The sequence below is a fragment of the Coenobita brevimanus genome, chromosome 98 (genome assembly GCF_032717465.1).
Source record: "Coenobita brevimanus isolate Jiangsu-jjx chromosome 98, ASM3271746v2, whole genome shotgun sequence".
NCBI classification, from domain to species: Eukaryota; Metazoa; Arthropoda; class Malacostraca; order Decapoda; family Coenobitidae; genus Coenobita; species Coenobita brevimanus.
In genome coordinates, this window is record NC_137051.1 from 35,407,661 (window position 1) to 35,427,890 (window position 20,230).

Genomic DNA, 20,230 nt, shown 5'->3' on the forward strand with positions numbered 1-20,230 from the left:
GTAGAAATTGTAATAATAGTAGTAGTAGTAGCAGTAATAATAGCAGTAGTAATAGAAGTTGGATTATTATTATTATAATTATTATTATTATTATTATTATTAGTAGTAGTAGTAGTAATAGTAGTAGTAGTAGCAGTAGTAGTAGTAGTAATGGTAGTAGTAGTAGTAGTAGTAGTAGTAGTAGTAGTAGTAGTAGTAGTAGTAGTAGTGGTAGTAGTAGCAGCAGCAGCAGCAGTAGTAGTAGTAGTAGCAGTGGTAGTCTTTCGAAATCAGCAGTCTTTTGAATTACCTTGCAAAACTGAATATTACACAAAATCAGTGTTATTACCTCACAATTTTATTTAAAGCTGCACATAAAAGAGTCTGCTGCACTCTTACATCCACATAATTTCCTCAAAGGCTACACATAAAGGGTCTGTTACAGCTTACACACTTTTAACTTCCTATATTTTATCTACTTCCACTGACAGAAAGATAGACAGAGGCAGGGGTGAAGATTTTGGCCACCCGTCGTTGTTAGAGGTGTGGAAGTTAAAGCGTCTGATTCTTATAAAAAATAAAAAATAAATAAATAAATAAATGAACGAGACTCAACTCTGGCTTAACAACAATGGCCTTCGCATTTAGACACCTCTCTTCACGCCTTGTTATTAACCTGTACAATTAATTACCTGCCGTCACACTTTCCCCTAAACCTCGCAGATAGGTGTGCATGTATCACCTGGTAGACACGTTGCAACTGTGGCGTCAAAGTGATAATCGTCGGGACACTCAAATAACGCCTTGTGAGGAGGCTGGCACTCGTAGAAGTTGTGGCAGTTGTAGGGATCAGGGACACGCTCGCCAGATGTAGTGCAATGAATCTCGCATATATCGCAGTAGTCATAGCAAACCGTATCGTCCAAAGTGCACGTCTCAGCTCTATAGTCGTAATAACTTTCTGGGCTCTCACACTCATATGCCTGTGAAGGGCCACTGGTAAGGCACACGTAGAATATCAAGCAGTTCCCGGGATCAGGAACGAGATGGCCCGAATCATCAGGTTCGTCACACCACACCTCACATGGATTACACAGGTTCTCGCAGTAGGTGACATTGGAGCCAGTAGAGGGCACGTCTGCGCATGTAGGATTGGCAGGATTGGTTACGTCGTCGAAGTACTGCCCTGTGGGACACTCCAGAGGCACTGCGGACGGGTGCATCTCCCCTGTAAGTGCACAATTACTAACTGAAATTTGTCTAAGCGGAGTTTGATAATCTATACTGCAAATTTTCCTGCAGAAGTGTTAGTAAGGAAAAATTATCAGCGGTGTTGTGATGAGAAAAACTTTATCTATAGCCACACAGCTTAATCCTAAAGAGGTGACCACAAACGATTCGTCTCCATGTCACTTTTTTCACCACCATCAGTGTGCCCATTCTCCAGATCTCATCCCCTGTCTCATATATCTCCATCCCATCTCTATCTCATACTCAGACTCCCCCTTTCCCTCTTCCCCCACCTCACTCATACTCTCCCAGTCAGTCTCTCATTCTCCAATCTCTCCACTTACCGTTTACCATTCTGCAGGGGTAGTACCGGGCGCAGTTGGTAGGGTCCCTCACAAGGTTATTACTGCCGGCAGCATCAGCGCAGTCGGGGGCACACACCTGCACACTGCGCCACACCTGTCACGGTACACTAGGTATCATACTCACTCACACTAGGTATCATACTCACTCACACTAGGTATCATACTCACTCACACTAGGTATCATACTTACCCACACAGAACGCCGTTGAGGTGAAAATATATACGGGAAGGAGTTATACAGCAAGAAGGCATAGTTATGAAAAAATCACATGTCTGTCTGCTGGATCCATGCGCATATCCATTATTTCTTTGCATAATCTAAAAACAATTGCTTAAAATCAGGCAATCCCTCTTATCATCCAGTGGGTAATCCATATATTCAACTAATGAATCTATATACCCGAACGCCATCTATCTGTCTGCCTAAAACCAAACGCCTTAATTCCGTAAAGGGTGCCCACAAACAAATCCCTTCCATGTCGCCCTCTCCCTTGCCATTTCGCTACATTCTTGAAATTAGATCCTGTATCAACATCTATGGACGGGTGACACACTTTTTTCTGTCTTCCTAAATTTACTCCTCACTAAAATATTTGCAGATCCCACCAACACACTCATACCACACACAGTTCAGATTCTTCTCACAGCAAGAACTTTGATTTGCGTAACTGCTCATTAACAATTCATACTCACATATTACATTAACTGGACATAATTTTCACATACTACCGGCATACCTTGTTTATTTCCATACACAGGACTGTATGACTGTACTGAACTGTATGGTTGACTGCAGAACTGTTTTGGTGATGTGGGTTGATTTGGTGTGTCACAGAAAGTAAAAAAAAAAAAGAAAAAAAAAGACAGAAAGAAAGAAAAGAATAAAAAAAAAGAAAAAAAGGAAGAAAGAAAAAAGAAAAGGCTCTGTGAGAAAGGGATGATGAACGAAAAGACAACATGATGAATTAGGGAATGTTTGATGAGACAGTATATACACTGAGTCTAAAAGCGTGATGCCTTACGTGCAGTGTGGGGGAGCGCGATGACTTACGTACAGTGTGAGGGTATGTGATGACTTACGTGCAATGTGAGGAGCAAGAGGAGGTGGAAAGTGTGATGCATGACAGTAGATGACTAGTGTGTTAGTGGTCTCTTCCCCGTATCTTATATCAGCTCCACCCCTCCAACTGGTCGTTTCCCCACTCTTACCTCACCTCCCGCAATGATGTGCTTCTCTCCTTCCCCTGACTTATCGTTAAATTTCATTAATTCCTTTTCAGACTTCCTTCCTTACACATTTATCTTCTCTTAACCCTTTCAGTGTGATGACGCATCATGTAAGTATTTCCTACATCATGTACGTATTTTCTCCTGTCTTTCAAACGCATTGTGTCCAGGCATCTCGAACTGAACGGATTTTGAATTTGGGTCTCAGTTAATTTTTTTTTTTCTTGGAGGAACAATTTGTGGGCTCCTGGTCTTTTGTTCCTTCTTCCTCACATTAAAAAAAAAAAAAAAGTACAGTAAATGTAATGTCTATACTGATTCCTGGGTAAGGGAAGTAAGATTTTTTTTCCTTAATACAAGAAAGAAGGAACCAAAAGCTAGAAGCCCTCAAGATTGTTCCCCCCAAGAATAAGATAACAGAAAGCCAAATTCAAGATCCGTTCGTTTCGAGATGCCTGGACAAACTGCATTTAAAGGGCTGGCCATTGGCAGTAGGAAATACAGACAGAGGAAGGCAGTTTCAGAGTTGACCTGGTGCATAGATGAAGGACTGGGAGTACCGTTAATTCTTGCCTCAGAGAGCTGGACAGAAAAGAGATGAGAATTTGCTGCTAGACGGGCGCCACGTGCCAGCCATAATGGTCGAGGCAGTTCAGAGGAGCAGTGACCATTGAAGTAGCGATAGAAAAGAGATAAAGATGCAACAAAATGATGATTGAAAGATCCGTCAATTATCTTTAAAAAGAATCATTGTATCTGCAGCCAACAACGATGCTCAGGTCATATTTGTAACTGGCCCGTGATATTTATAGATAATAATTCTTTACGTGTGTTTGTCTAACTAAACGCGCTGCGAAAAATTAGATAAGCAGAAGGTGTAGCTTAAGAGTGTATATTTAAGTGAGTGTGCGTGGTTGCAAGTACATGTAGCAAGTAGCATGTTCGAGCAGCGATAACTGAAACATAAGTTGGTCTCAAAACTCGAAATACGCTGGTCATATTTTGCAGTAAAGAATTCTAGTGTATTTAAAGTGCAATTAAAGCGTAATAATGTCTATCCAGTTTTGCTCTTGCCACACCAAACGACTTTATTCAATTTAAGAGAATCCAAAGGAGTGAAGGGGTTAATGAGGATGTGGCAAATTCTCTAGCTAGAAAAGTCTTCCCTAAATTGACTATATTTGTCAAGATAGCCGAAAAATAACGTAACAAAGGCATAATCGCGCTGAAAGGGGTTCGTTTGTATATTTTAGTGTTTTTTTTTTTTCATTCCCTTTTCTCCTTGGTTTCTAGTCCATTTTCTATGATTGCAACTCTTCTTTCTCTCAGTCCAAGCCATCCATTCCATTTTCCCCCCTTCTTTCACTGAACAACCATTTTTTTTCTTTCTCTCCTGCTCTCGTGAGGTCAGTCAGTCTGCTCTCGTGAGGTCAGTCTGCTTAGACGTGCCTGAGACCTGTGGTGTGCTTTAGTGATCTGTGATAGTGGTTGTGTTAGTGTGTTGTAGTGATCAGCGATAGTGCTGTGCTAGTGATCCGTGAGAGTGTGTGTTGTGGTGACCCGTAGTGACCCGTGATAGTGCTGTGCTACCTTGTGTGAACTAGTGCGTAATGGCTTCCTCGGCAGAGAGCTGTGTCCCCACTGCAGGTATTGAAAAGGACTACCTTGAATTAAAGGAGGAACTTCTCGAACTGAAGGGGGAGGTACAAATTCTCAGGCAGGAGAAGTCACAGATGAGGGAATTGTTGGAGGAGATGTTGGAGGAGAAAGAGAAAAAGGCTGGAGGTTGGACACTAGTTAACAAGGGTGCAACGAAGTTCACTCTTAAAAAGCAAACGGAAGTTAAGACAACTAATGCATTCGACGCACTACGGGACGAATGTGAAGGGAAGGCAGAGAGGGAAGCAGAGGAGAAGGACGGTGAGAGAACTTCCAGTACAGGTAAGTATAAACAAAACAAGAAAGGTAAGAAAAATGTTGCTGTTGTTGGAGACTCCCAGGTGAGATATCTGAACAGGGCCATGTATACTCCACTCGCTAAACATGTGTCTTCCAGGGGCCAGGGTGGCTAATGTGGTAGAAAAAATTTCAAATATCGTAAAGGAAAGTGGTGACAAACCCACTGTGTGCCTCAGTGTAGGAGGCAATGATATTAGTAGCCGTAAGAGTGAGGTACTGTGGAAAAGGTACAAGTTGATGTTAGAAAAGGCTAGGGAGAGGGGAGGAACCCCTGTAGTGCTTGGTGTTTTACCAAGGTGGCGGGTTGGAAGGGAATGGTTGAGCAGGACAATAGGATTTAATTGCCGCCTTGAAAGGTATTGCAAAGACAATGCAATACCTTTCATAGACAGCTGGGACCGGTTTTATGGACGGAGTGCCTTGTATAGTTGGGATGGGACTCATCTTAACAGGCAGGGAGTTACTGTTTTAGCTGGAATGATAGATAGGGAGTTGGAGGGATTTTTTCGATATTGAGAAGTAGGTGTACAGGAAGATGCAGCAGCTACATTCAGAAATCATTATTACCATGTTTGGATAGATGCATCGATACTTGCAAAATTAAGAACAAAAGTTCAACCAATAGTGTAGATACATCCACTCAGGCACCTCAAATTGAGCAGGCGATGATAGATGATAGAACAAGCGATGATAGAAGGGTGATAAGCGATAGTACAAAAAATTGTTACATTAGTAAAGTAAAGAGTTTCCCAGTTAGTAATAAAATAAATAACAGTAAATGCCAAGGTAGAGGCATAACTACTCGTAATAATCTGAAAGTGTACTACACAAACAGCCGGAGTTTACGTAATAAAATGGATGAACTGAGGGCTTTAATTTGTACAGAGAAAATAGACATTGCCGTTATTAGTGAAACTTGGATGAAAACAGACACTCGAGAATTTTTAGCAGAATATCAGATAAAAGGCTATAATATTTTTGTGTCAAACCGTCAGGGAAGAAAGGGGGGAGGGGTAGCTATTTATGTAAAGGATTCATTAAACTGTTACAATAAAGCAGACATTAAAGTAAATAGGGACACAGAAAGTGTCTGGGTTGAAATTAGTAACAATAGGGAGAAATTAGTCTTAGGAGCAATTTACAGATCTCCTAAATTAAGTAGAGCTGATAGTAAATACCTCTGGGAGGAAATAAGGAAAGCATCACAGTCCAGCTTAGTAATAATTGTAGGGGACCTTAATCTGCCAAGGATAGATTGGAGAAATCAGACAGGAGATGCAGAGTCAGAGGAATTTCTAGAGGTTGTACAGGATAATTTCCTTTATCAGTATATCAGGGAGCCCACCAGAGGTAATAATATACTAGATTTGGTTTTAGCTAATAAAGAAAATATCATTAGCGATATAGAGGTTGGTGGACGACTTGGTAATAGCGATCATGAAGAAATTAAGTTCAAATTTATTTGGGATGTCTGTTCCACTGAAAATACCTCCACCGTTCCTAATTTTCGTCTAGGAGATTTCGATGGCTTAAGAGCTTATTTTCGAACGGTATTCCACAGGGAGATTAGCTATTTGAGGGAATGCCAGGTCAGTGGGGAACTCCAGGTCATAGGTCAGGCACAGGAAACACGTGGGGATGTCCGTCAGGTGTCTGTGAGGGGGGAGGTGGTAGATAGGAATGTAGTCCAGGTGACGGAAATTAACTCAGCTCCAGTACCAAACAGACGTTCAACCAGTGAGAAGTATAACGAGTTAATAAATATAATACACGGAGGCCAAGATAGATATATTCCTTCAAAACCGTTTAGAACTAATAATTCAGAACCAAGATGGTTAAACAACAGATTAAAATCTCTCATAGGCCAAAGGAAAGGAATATATAGAAAAATAAAACGTGGAGAGGAACACTTACGTAACCGATACACGATTTTAAATAGAGAAGTAAAGAGGGAGATAAGAAAAGCAAAGAGAAGTTATGAAATTAAGGTTGCTAGTGAATCAAAAGAAAACCCCAAGGGTTTTTATCAAATGTACCGTGCGAAAAATAAAGATAGGATAGGACCACTCAGAACAGAATCAGGTGACATTACCAGTGAAGATAAAGAAATGTGCTCCATCCTAAATAATTATTTCATATCAGTATTCACCAAGAAAAATCTAAGCCTGGTCCCTCAAGCAGCAAATATTTACCATGAGAATACGGAAAATATTCTTAGTAAAATAACCATTAGTAAGGAGGACGTATTGAAAGAAATTAATAAGTTAAAACCTCAAAAATCGCCAGGTCCGGACGATATATATGCAAAAATTATAAAAGAAACCAAAGAAGAATTATGTCAGCCACTTTTAACGTTATTTAATGACTCTTTAAGTTCAGGAGAAGTTCCAGAGGCGTGGAAAACCGCAAACGTAGTGCCCATCTTTAAAAAGGGTGATAAATCAGCTGCGTCGAATTATCGTCCGATAAGTCTAACGTCAATAGTAGGAAAAATGTTAGAGTCAATTTTGGCAAATAAGATTAGAGAACACTTAGAAAGATTTAATCTTATAACGAAAGTCAGCACGGATTCAGGCAAGGACGATCCTGCCTCACAAATTTGTTGCCATTCTACTCGGAGGTCTATGAGGCAGTAGATAGCGATAAAGCTTACGATGTTATTTATCTGGACTTTAGTAAAGCTTTTGATAGGGTCCCACACGAAAGGTTAGTTAGAAAGGTTCGAGCACACGGTATAGACGGCGATATCTTAAAATGGATAGAATCCTGGCTGAAAGGACGAAAGCAGAGAGTATTAATAAATGGAACTAAGTCGGACTGGGGATTAGTAACTAGCGGTGTACCACAGGGTTCAGTACTCGGTCCCTTATTATTTATCATATATATAAATGATCTAGACTTAAGAGTCAATAGCAGCATTAGCAAATTTGCCGACGATACAAAAATAGGGCGTATCATTAACTCGACTGACGATTGCCATAACTTACAAAAAGACCTCGATACATTGTCCAAATGGTCTAAAACTTGGCAAATGGAATTTAACGTTGAAAAATGTAAATACTTAACGTAGGCAAGACCATTGGAGATACTAAATACAGCTTAGATAACAAAGAAATTAGCAAATCGGTATGCGAGAGAGATCTAGGAGTTATGATTAGTAACGACCTTAAACCAAGGCAACAATGTATTAATGCGAGAAATAAAGCAAATAGGGTCCTAGGATTTATTTCGAGAAGCGTGAGCAATAGATCATCTAAAGTAATACTGAAACTTTATCTAGCATTAGTAAGGCCACATTTAGACTACGCAGTACAATTTTGGTGTCCTTACTATAGAATGGATATTAATTCGTTAGAAAATGTACAGAGAAGAATGACTAAAATGATACATGACGTCCGGAACCTGTCATATGAAGACAGACTGAAAAGACTAAGTCTGCATTCGCTAGAGAGACGTAGAGTAAGGGGAGACTTAATTGAGGTGTTTAAGTGGATGAATGGTATAAATAAGGGAGATATTAGCAAGGTACTTAAAGTGAGCATACAGGATAGAACTAGAAATAATGGTTTCAAACTAGAAAAATTCCGTTTCAGAAAGGAAATCGGTAGAAATTGGTTTGGTAATAGAGTAGTAGACGAATGGAATAAGCTACCTAGTAAAGTAGTTGCTGCCTCTTCCATTGAGAGTTTCAAGCATAGGCTAGATAAGCATATGACAAATAAGGGGTGGATATAGAATGAAGAAAATCTTATAACCAATACTAATTCAAAAAAATTTTCTTTTCAGGTTACACTATGATAGTCTCTATTTTCCTTTCACACTTTCCTGTAAAATGTCCACGCCAGTTTTTCTATACGGCGTGGTGTTCTTTCTGACTTTTTCCTGCCGGCTTCGGCTGGAGGGTTTGGAGGGCGGGGGAGAGCCTTCTTCTTTGCTATCCTTATCTCATTCTAGTAGTTCAGTTACTCTTCTAGGAGCTGCTTAGCATGGGCCAACCGGCCTACTGCAGTTATCCTCTCTTCTTATGTTCTTATGTTCCTTCTTTTATACCATCCTCTCTCTCTCTCTCTCTCTCTCTCTCTCTCTCTCTCTCTCTCTCTCTTTCTGTGTGTGTGTGTGTGTGTGTGTGTGTGTGTGTGTGTGTGTGTGTGTGTGTGTTTCCTCTCACCTTCTTCCTTTTATACCATTCTCTGTCTGTCTGTCTGTCTGTCTGTCTGTCTGTCTGTCTCTCTCTCTCTCTCTCTCTCTCTCTCTCTCTCTCGTTCTGTGTGTGTGTGTGTGTGTGTGTGTGTGTGTGTGTGTGTGTGTGTGTGTGTGTGTGTGTGTGTGTGTGTGTGTGTGTGTGTGTGTGTGTGTGTGTGTGTGTGTGTGTGTGTGTGTATGTGTGTGTGTGCTTCCTCTCACCTTCCTCCTTTTATACTATTTTGTATGTGTGTGTGTGTGTGTGTGTGTCTATGTGTACAGTATTCTCAGCGTCCCTTTACTCAGAAATACCTGCGTAGCGTCATAGAGGGAGAAATGAAGAAATGAAAAATGAAGGAATTATTGATGAAGGTGGTGATGAGGCTGACGCGTTTCCAAGAGTAACAAATTTCGATGTGGTTAGCCCATCTAGAACGAAAAAAAATAAGAGACTGACTAGGAGAGCTACGGGAGTGAGATAGGTGGGAGAAGGAGCCCCAGAACGAGGTGGTGCAAAGGTATGTGAGGGAGGATTGTGTGTTGTGGGAAGAAAGGTCGTTGCTGAGTAGGGATGGAATGTGCCGTCAGATAGATAGATAGATAGATAGATAGACAGATAGGCAGGCAGATAGACAGATAGATAGATAGACAGATAGACAGACACAGTTAGACAGATAGATAGAGAGAGATGGACAGACAGATAGATAGATAGGTAGACAAAGACAGACAGGTAGATAGATAGACAGATAGATAGACAGACAGACAGTTAGACAGATTGATAGATAGAAAGACAGACAGATAGACAATTAGACAGATAGATAGATAGATAGATAGGCAGACAGTTAGACAGACATAGACAGACAGACAGTTAGACGGATAGATAGACAGATAGATAGATAGACAGGCAGACAGTTAGACAGATAGATAAATAGAGAGATAGAAGCAGAAAATATATATCTAGATCGGAACAGCAGGCTAAAATAAGTACCTACCAATTGCACGAGAATCCTAAAGACAGACAATAAATCCTTGCTGAGTGATAATCCTCCCCCAGAATCTAACCCGCAACCGTCAGCGTTACGCCCAGGTCCCTAATTGTACGGCTGGGTAAAGAGGAACAAAAGGGGGAAACAACTTATGCCCAAAAGTCTGATCAGTCCATGATTTGACCCCAAGTTCTTTCAGTTACGGGCTGGACGTGCTAACCAATACGCCTTCCCCCATCCCAGACGTGTCCCTGTATAGGCTATCGTGCAGTTTATATAGATGCTTCGTAACGCCTCTTCCTAAGCGATTTATTTCTGTTATGCCTCTTAAACCATATTATCTTCTATTTCTATCTCTTGCCAGACGCCTCAATCCCTCAAGGGGTGGCCACAAACAAATCGCCTCCATGTCGTCCTGTCCCCCGCCATTTCACTGCCCTCCTCCCAGCTCACCCCCCCCCCTCTCTCATATACCTCTTTTATGTCACTGATGTAAATGATAACGATAAAAGTAGTAATGCATCCCCAGCTCATCTGAAACGTGAACCCAGTGGACTGCAGGCTTCAGATGGCTTCCTGCAATTCACCATCCTCTTTTCGGGGGATAGGTAAGTAGTTGAGGGACGTTTCCATAACCAAGAAGCTGACCGGTGCTGAAAGCGTCCTGAAGTGTAATACAGGAAAAAAAATCGCCCAGGACGAGGTGTTACGGGGCCTCCCATATCAACAACCTAACGTCCATGAGAGAGAGCAGGTGGTGTTATTTCTCTGACATTATCTTTTTTCCTGCTCTCTTTCGTTGCACAAGCACCCGTTTCTCTCTCTCTCTCTCTCTCTCTCTCTCTCTCTCTCTCTCTCTCTCTCTCTCTCTCTCTCTCTCTCTCATAAAGTATATATATTTTTCGTGGGCTGATGTGTACAAGTATCGACAAAGGAATTTCGCTACATAATTGTAACGTTGTCTCAAATTGCTTATGACGTATTATTGCATTATTATTTCACTCTTTCTTTTTTTTTTTTTTTGGTCAGTCCATAAGAACCTCCAAGGGCCAATGAAGGCAATATTTAATTCTCCCAGTTTGAAAATTCCATAAAAAATTAATATACATAAGTAGCAAGTGTACAGTGGAAAATGTAAACAAGTAGCAAGAGTATAGAGGAAAAAAAGTCACCAGATAAGACTTGTTTTGATGTGCACGAAGGACAAGAAGGCTGTAGAATCGTCCTCTTTGTCCTGTTAAAAGTTCAAAAATTAATCTTAAGCTACGACACGAAATTACTGCAGGATTATAACTGTTTTCTGCAGGAGGAAGGAAGGAATGGGGTGCAGAATCTTCCCTCCTCTTCCTGTAAAACATACCTAAATTACGACTCGGGAATCGATCGTAGATATGTCTGAGAATTCCAGTCCTAATCACTGTCCAGGAACACAGCATTGACGTCAGGTTTATCGCTGGTGTTTCGAAACGTCCAGAATTCGACGTAACTCTATCACCGACGTCAATTAAGTAAACGATATGAAGAGAGACCAGGTACAGTACGCAGGTGAGCAGGATCCCAGAGTGTCCGAGAATGATAGGGTACTGACATTTAAAAGATAAAAAATTGAGTTTAAAAATACGGGTGTTTATATTAATTGTTGAGTGTCACAGCAGTCTTCCCGGAATTAATCTGATGGACTTTCCGAAGTAATGTCCTAAGTCTGCTCCGAATAAACAAAAAAACTGTATACAAATCTTACAAAAAATTACCTCTCTCTGCACACCCTGCTCAATCCTTGCCCTAACGCACCAGTAACGCTGTACCCCCTACAAAGACCATTTTAATAGGGTGTACTCATACCGCCTGTCACTCCGTACTATGGGTGTGACTTGGTGCAGGTGGATGTCTTGAGCCTCAAAAGCGAGAGGAGGGCGTAAGATGACCTGGTGGCTGGAAGTGACCAAGGACATTCCCCTCCTGAAGGCGCATATATTCCTACCCTTATCCCTTCATGGTGAAACAGCTTTATTATTATTATTATTAATATTATTATTATTATTATTATTTTATTATTATTTTATTATTATTATTATTATTATTATTATTATTATATCCAATCAATGCCAGATGATTTTATTTGCCTTACAATAAGTCATATGTGTATAAAAGAGCTAATTAACCCTCTCAGTGTCGGGGCAACTCCTTAATTCTATGTTAAAGTTACACGTATTGAACACAGAGGGAGAGAGAGAGAGAGAGAGAGAGAGAGAGAGAGAGAGAGAGAGAGAGAGAGAGAGAGAACTAATCCTTTCCTAAATGCGGTGATTCCTTCTCTTCTGGGATGATGGACATGAGACTATTTGATGAGTGGATGGTGTGAGGTGGCCCGAAACGTACAGATCTTGAATTTGGCTCTCTGTTATCTTGTTTTTGTTTTTTTCTTGGAGGGAGCAATTTGCGGGCTCCTGGCCTTTGGTTCTTTCTTCCTAGTATGTAAAAGAGAGAGAGAGAGAGAGAGAGAGAGAGAGAGAGCATACGATATTTCAAGTTCCCTGCGTGAGACAGGTATGAGAGAAAAATAATTAGTTTGGTTTCGTGGCGTGGTCTTCGTTGAGTGCTTTGAGTGCGTGTGTGTTCTTACCTTACCTAACTGTTCTTACCTAATTGTATCTTTACAGGAATGAGTCAAGCTCGTACTGTCCCGTGTCTTAAACCATATTTATCGTACATATCCTTAAATTTGTGAATTGTTTTGGCACACACTATTTCATTCGATAGTGCATTCCATTGATCAATTGCTCTGTTTGGGAAACTGAATTTCCTTACGTCTTTATCACCTCTCTTCTTATGCAGTTTTTTGCAGTGTCCTCTTGCTGATGCTTCTCCATATGTTAAGTAATCATTCAATTTTCATTCATTGCCAGACGCCATGTATCCCAGACGGGGTGGCCAAGGGCTTAGAGTTAATTGTTTTACAGGGAGGGGCACTAATCCTCCACCAACCCCACTTGACACGTAGGGAGAACGTTATGCCAACAGCATCTGGTGTTCCCAGGCGGTCACCCATCCAAGTACTAACCAGACCCAACGTTGCTTAACTTCGCTGATCGGACGGGAAGCATTTATGTCTATTTTCTCCTTTCCTGATATGCACTTATATAGCATTATCATGTCACCTCTTTTCCTTCTCTCTTTGTAGTGTTGGTAGATTCAGTTTATTTAGTCTTTCTTCGTAGCTTAGGTCCCATAAGCTTGGTATCCATCTTGTTGCGGCCCTTTGAACTTTTTCAATCTTGTCTATATGCTTTTTGAGATGAGGACTCCAGACTGTTGATGCATATTCCAGGGTTGGTCTAATGAATGATGTTATTATCCTTCTTAGCATGTCTTCATTTATGTATGTGAATGCTATTCTCATATTTGCAAGCAGTGTATACATGTTCCGTACCTTCTCGCTGATGTGGTCAGCCGGAGATAGTCTGTTATTGATAATCACACCTAGGTCTTTCTCTCTTTCTGCTGTGTATAAGGTTTTATTTCCTAACTTATAATCCCAATCAGGTCTTTTTCCACTTTTACCAAACTTGATTACATGACACTTGTCCACATTGAATTCCATTTGCCATGTACTACTCCATTCATGAAGTTTATTTAATTCTTCTTGTAGCTCCCTACAAGAGTTTGTGTTAGTAATTCTCCTTTGTATTTTTGCATCATCTGCAAACATATTCAGATAGCTCTCATTTCCAGTGTTACTGTTTATATCATTTATGTACACTAAAAACATGATTGGTGCCAGCACCGAACCCTGTGGTACTCCACTAGTCACTTCTTTCCATGATGAGTAGTTTCCTCTTAGTACTGTCCTCATTTCTCTTTTTATGAGAAAGTCTTGCATCCAACAAAACAGTTTGCCTCGAATTCCTCCTTGATGGTACAGTTTCCATAAAAGTCTTTGGTGTGGTACTGTGTCAAAAGCTTTCTTGAAATCTAAATAGATACTGTCCACCCATCCTTCCCTTTCCTGTATTGTGTTTGTTACTCTGTCATAATAGCTCAACAGATTAGTAACACATGATTTTCCTTTTCTGTGTGTGTGTGTGTGTGTGTGTGTGTGTGTGTGTGTGTGTGTGTGTGTGTGTGTGTGTGTGTGTGTGTGTGTGTGTGTGTGTGTGTGTGTGTGTGTGTGTGTGTGTGTGTGTGTGTGTGTGTGTGTGTGTGTGTGTGTGTGTGTGTGTGAGGGGAATGGACGATTTAATCAGTTCAGGCAGACGATGACCGTATGTTTTTTTACTCCCTCAGGCTCCGGTGACTCAGCCTCAGTTTAAAAAATCATAAAATCGACTGACATTGGCTGGAAGAATAATAGAGTTGTGCCTGCCTTTAGAGGGTTAACAGTTGCAGTATTAACACTGTCAGGTTCCAGCATTTTAATCTTAACAGCAAAATAGTTTTGCGTTTGCTAGCATAAAATTGAAAAAAAAAAAAAAAATCTATGGCCACGGGAGGGTTAAGTTGGTATAAGAAAGCGTGGAACACAAAACACAATGGAACTTGGGCCGTATTCTCGTCCTTATCACCCTTTCCTTAGCAATTTATTTTTGGATACGGCTGGTTAATATAATTCTGTACGTTGTTTACAAAGAATATGGTGTTATTAGAATGATTTTAAATGACGCAGAAGAGGACAGCAAGGTGTAATAAGCTAAACAAGTCGCTTAGGAAGAGGTGTTAGGTAGCATCCTCAATACAGGCCTTGGAAGACAAAGTAGGGAATGGTCACTCTGCGCTGGGACAAGCTAATACGTGAAATACTTCCCAATAACGAGGACAAATGAACAAAAGAGAAAGATCTTGTACAGGCAGCGTATCAGTAAGCTATAGATACAGAGGTCTTTAGTATTGGCAAGTACTATCACGGTCACTGAATGGAGGTCAAGGCTGGAGAAAGGACAAGGGAGCAGATATTGGCTTCACACACACACACACACACACACACACACACACACACACACACACACACACACACACACACACACACACACACACAACTAAACCGTCATTCTCCATTAACCTGACCCCACACCAACCCTGTCTTCCACCTCCCAGTCTCCAGGAAAGTAAAGAAATGAATGATTGTGGTATTACTGATGCCCTTACTAGTACTGAGGTGAAGAGAAAGGGAATGTATTGAAACGACAAATAATAGCGTGTACCAAAATTTCGGACTGGGATTGACATAGAGGAATAGCGAAGGAATCGTCCAGAATGACGCACAGGGTAAATGGCTGTACGAATAGATTTTTATTGAGACCTGAGACAGGAAAAAATTTAAGCGGAAAAGAGGAAGAAGTGAAGTTATTGGAGAAGTTCCCGGCGGGGCATCAGAGAGACGTGAAAAGTGTGGAAGTTTATTAAGTTTATGGGTGAAAGTGTTCTTTGGAGAACTAAGGATAGATGTGGGTGAGTTACCTTCAGAAACATGAAGTGCTTGTGGTTTAGGGGTTAATTAATTACAGAAGGTAGGCTATGGAAGGTGGACTACGCTAGAGACTTTTGGCAATAGTCAGAGGGTAATTATGATGCTCTGAAGACCTGCAATTGCGCTTGAAAGCATGGATGATTTCTGCAGTCAGTTAAAAAGTACAACTGCGGGACCACATTGCTTCAGAACACTCATTTGCAGATCACTGGAAGTGCTGTACCTATCATACAGTTATTAGCTGGTGACCAATTGGCGATATACGGTAGCCTTAGTTTCAGTCTGCACAACACATTCACATTTTCAGTCAAGACCTCTTCCCCCCCCCTTCTCTCTCTCTCTCTCTCTCTCTCTCTCTCGTCTCAAAGCATCCCTACTCAGTGGCGTAGCCGTCTTTACAAATGAGGGGACTAGGATGGGGACAAACCCTATTCTGGGGTGGGGGTGGGGGGGTGCTCACTGCTGCACTGCGTAACATTACACAGTCTGAAATTTAAAGGGGTGTCAAGGAGAGACGAAAGGTTTTTACAGAGAAATTCTGGCTCCCCACTCCCCCACACAGCTACACCACTGCCCCTGCATCTTCCGCCATGCACAAATTCCTGTCCTATTACTATGCCTTGCAATGCCCAAGCCTCAAGCCCTATCACCAGCCCTTTGCCCGTCTGTCTGACGAGACCAACTACTGTCCTTTACCCTCGTTCGAGGAGGGGAAAAAACAAAAACAAAACTAGAGTCCCCCCAAGGAGAGAATCACACCAGCCGCGAGCCGATACATGTCTAATGAAGCACGGAATATGACCTTGACCTTGACCTACTTTCACCAATTTCGAACTCGTAGATTTTCATCCCTACTACACAGCTGTAAAATTTTGTGATGATATTGTGAGCGATTGCAAAGTTATCACGCTAACATACACACAGACACATAGACAGACAAACTGAAAACAATACTCGTAAGAGCTTTTCATCCCTAAACGCACCTCTAAATTTTGTGGTGATATCTTGAGCGGTTGAGAAGCTATCGTGGTTAGAGACACACACATCTTGACCTGCCTTCACCAGTTTTGAACTAGTGATCGATTTTTTTTCCCTATGACCTTCTCGAATGAGTGTGGAAAGGAGAGTCAGAAAGCAGAAAAAAAAAAAAAAAAGTTGGTGCCTACCGGGAACTCTCGAGAGGAAAATAAAGAAGAGAGGTTTCCAAGAAGAGGACAAGGGTAAAGGTGGAGGGAGGTAATATGAAATAAGGGAGGTGGTGATAATGGTGGTAGCTGTGATGGTGGGAGTGGTGGTAGTTGTGGTGGCGATAAGGGGTGGTAGATGAATAGCGTATAGGGACGTGGAGGAGACTGGGATGGCTCTGGGGGAGGGTGGAGGAGGAAGATAAGGAGGGGGAGGTGGGGTGCCGGTGGAGGAGTGGAAGGTATAAAATGCAAGAGGAGCAGACAGCATTTACCCTACTTCACTCTCACATCTCCACCATGATCGTCCTCAGCCTCCACCTCCTCCTCCTCATCACACTGCAGGTAATTCAGTCCTTAGCACCTTCATTTTACCAAGTCATCCTAAACGAAGTACAAACGTCTGATGGTAACAGAATTAAACCTTTGTATCCCACAACGTCATTTTCATCTCTCTCACGTCACTATCGATCATTTTCCTGTATTTTCCTTCAGCCACGGGAAATATCTTGCTGGGAATGTACCTAGGAAGGCTATTTCTAACCTCCCCAGTTAGCAAAGTCTCCCCTAAGCTATACTAAGCAATCTAGAAGCACAAAGAATCAATTATAGAACATGCCATTGGAGTAATAGTCTTAATATCAAAATCACCATCGTTCCGGATGAGGCGATATTGAGTCCGTTATTCTCGTGGGTTAAGATGCTCCCTAACCTCTTTTGCTAAGCGATTTATTTTTGTTAATTATTCCTTATTGTCCTCCTTTGTGTTAAATAAATCCTTCCATTACCACCATACTTTGCATACCGAAAGCTCAAAAGGATATTAGCCAGCCATGTCCAAAAATAAATCGCTTAGGATACGTGTTAGGGAACTTCCTTAATGGACGATAATGAGAGTCTGCGTCTATCTCGTTCTCTGCAAGGAATTTTTCTCTCAATAAGGAGATCCAATTGAAGAAATAAGGGTGACCAAAATCCATCCTCTAGTGCACTGTGCAGAGATGGAGAGAGGAGTATTAAGTAGCATGGTTAGGAGTGATGATGTTAAACTTGGATTGAAATATACGCAACGGTCGTGGATCAAGGTAAAGGCGAAACTGAGGTAGCTGGGTACTAATCTATTCACCTCAATATTCAGGTGTGATAGTACGGGCACGGATAAGTACCCCATTGGAATGCGACAGGTGTTGACTGAGACAGGTATGACTAACGGCGGTATGTTCTAGCTAGGTGAATGATCCATACCTGTAGACGTAACTATGGCATAAGTGTGCATCTGACTACGACACAGCGTACGTGCGTATTTTTTTTTTTTTTTTATGGGAGGAAGAAGGAACCAAAGGCCGCGAGCCCGCAATTGTTGTTCCTTCCAAGAGAAAAACAAAATACAAGAGAGAGACAAATTCAAGATCCGATCATTTCGAGATGCCTGGACACACTGCGTTTGAAAGACTGGAGATCATAGGAAGCAGGAAATACAGACAGAGGGAGACAGTTCCAGAGCTGACCTGTTGCATAAATGATGGACCGGGAGTAACGGTTAACTCTTGCAGGCGTGTACTTTAAGACGTGAAATAAGCTGTAGATATTACGAAATCTAAATCTAAATCTAAACAACTGCAGATATTACAGATTTCTCCGCTGGCAGGTGTGGCCCAGTGAGCAAGTATGTGCTCCGAACTGCGCAGGTGCCTCTGATGGAGATTTCGTCAGAGATCCAACCGACTGCACTAGATTCTATGTCTGCAGTGCCATTAGCGGTGAGTTGTCCCTGGAGCCCATTTGTTGAGGTTTTACGCTTAACATTGTACCAGTAACTGAACTCCTTTACGCTTAACATCCCTGACATAGATGTGTACGTGTGTTAGCTGATCATTGTCCTCTGGCGAAAAAAAAAAAGAAAAAAAAAAGAGAGTTTTGTATCGCAAATAAAAAGCCATATATCACAGGTTGTCATTAGAGTTGGTAGAAAGGTCCATCACTATAATTTTTCACTCAAAATATATCAGCATATCAGCAGTTGTGTCATCTATAAAAGGTCTTTCCCTGCAGGTGAGATGCACCCATCAGAAGATCCCATAGACTGCTTGCCAGGTTATTACTTTGACGAAACTAATCTTGCCTGCACGGTTTTCCCTTCATCCGGTACGACTTTCTGCACGGACCTGTGTGACCCGTGTGGCATCGACTGCACGGTCCTCAACCCCGGCACGTACCAGCCACACCCCACTGATTGTGCACGACGCTACATTTGTCTCCAGAGCGGTGACTACGTCGAGGACAACCCTTGTCCCGCCACGACCCCCTACTACGACTTTCGTGGGACATCATGCACGACTGACCCGAGCCTCTGCTATGACTACTGCGATATCTGTCTGCCGCACTGCACCGCCTCAGGGCAGCTGGTTCGCGACCCCTATGACTGTCACAAGTACTATGAGTGTGAACCCCCGTACACGGCGCACTACGAGTGTCCACACAATGAGGTGTTCAACCCGGATACCCAGCAGTGTGACTCAAGCACCACATGTGAAATCTTGTGCACGGAGATAGTATAAGTTACAAATGTTTTCATGCTCTTGTGGACGAGGAAGGTGTCAGGGTAAAATTTTAAAGTAGAGTTTAGAAATACTACCGAATTCAGCAACAATACTGATAATTTTGTATCATTCCGATCTGGGATGTGTTACGGTACTAAAATTTTCTGAAGTGCAGTCCTTGGAGAATGTACAATACAGGTTTATTGTAGTTCTTAAATATATGCCTTTAAAATACAAATGAATATTGCTTACAGATTCAGGTTAGGACAATAAAAGATTAACAGCCAACTTGAGATTTTGAAGAGAGTATGAATAAAAAGATATGATACTTATAAACAGTGTATCAAGTAAACATAACAGCCTTGCCCTTATCACCAGAACAAGAGGTTTGTAATGTTTGACAAATAGGTACCGTCACTATCATCACTACCATCATTTCCATATAGCCACTATTATTACCACCATCATTACTACTACTATCATCATTACCACCTTCTCCACTACCACCACTATCATTATCACTATCTCCACTACCATCATTACCACCATTACCACTATTATCATTACCACTACCATCATTACCACCATTACCACTATCATCATTACCACCATTACCACTATCATCATTTCCACCATTACCACTATCATCATTACCACCATTACCACTATCATCATTACCACCAACACCACTATCATCATTACCACCATTACCACTACCATCATTACCACCAACACCACTATCATCATTACCACCAACACCACTACCATCATTACCACCAACACCACTATCATCATTACCACCATTACCACTATCATCATTACCACCATTACCACTATCATCATTACCACCATTACCACTATCATCATTACCACCATTACCACTATCATCATTACCACCATTACCACTATCATCATTACCATCAATACCACTACCATCATTATCACCATTACCACTATCATCATTACCACCATTACCACTATCATCATTACCACCATTACCACTATCATCATTACCACCATTACCACTATCATCATTACCACCATTACCACTACCATCATTATCACCATTACCACTATCATCATTACCACCATTACCACTACCATCATTACCACC

At 41.5% G+C, this 20,230-nt stretch overlaps 2 protein-coding genes across 2 annotated transcripts; one reads left to right on the forward strand and one right to left on the reverse strand.

Annotated features, from left to right (window-relative positions):
- Positions 1-689: 689 nt before the first annotated feature.
- On the reverse strand, positions 690-16,878 carry LOC145414025 (uncharacterized). The gene is made up of 4 exons (XM_080283592.1): positions 16,868-16,878; positions 15,820-15,859; positions 1,554-1,668; positions 690-1,207 (listed from the first exon to the last, which is right to left on the reverse strand). Exons 1-4 carry the CDS (start codon positions 16,876-16,878, stop codon positions 690-692), a joined length of 684 nt encoding a protein of 227 aa, XP_080139718.1.
- LOC145414026 (uncharacterized) lies at positions 16,877-19,134 on the forward strand. The gene is made up of 3 exons (XM_080283593.1): positions 16,877-16,921; positions 18,225-18,336; positions 18,629-19,134. The coding sequence occupies exons 1-3, from the start codon at positions 16,877-16,879 to the stop codon at positions 19,132-19,134; spliced, it is 663 nt and encodes a 220-aa protein (XP_080139719.1).
- The last annotated feature ends 1,096 nt before the right edge of the window (positions 19,135-20,230 follow it).

Excerpts from the sequence above, each read along its gene's own strand:
- LOC145414026 (XM_080283593.1), top strand. The coding sequence starts at position 16,877 with ATGATCGTCCTCAGCCTCCACCTCCTCCTCCTCATCACACTGCAG. Across the intron at positions 16,922-18,224 it reads TCCTCCTCATCACACTGCAG|GTGTGGCCCAGTGAGCAAGT; the intron begins GTAATTCAGTCC and ends CTCCGCTGGCAG. Across the intron at positions 18,337-18,628 it reads TGTCTGCAGTGCCATTAGCG|GTGAGATGCACCCATCAGAA; the intron begins GTGAGTTGTCCC and ends CTTTCCCTGCAG.
- LOC145414025 (XM_080283592.1), bottom strand. Across the intron at positions 1,669-15,819 it reads CACCCCCACCCCAGAATAGG|GTGTGGCGCAGTGTGCAGGT; the intron begins GTTTGTCCCCAT and ends GTACCGTGACAG. Across the intron at positions 1,208-1,553 it reads CCCCTGCAGAATGGTAAACG|GGGAGATGCACCCGTCCGCA; the intron begins GTAAGTGGAGAG and ends GTGCACTTACAG.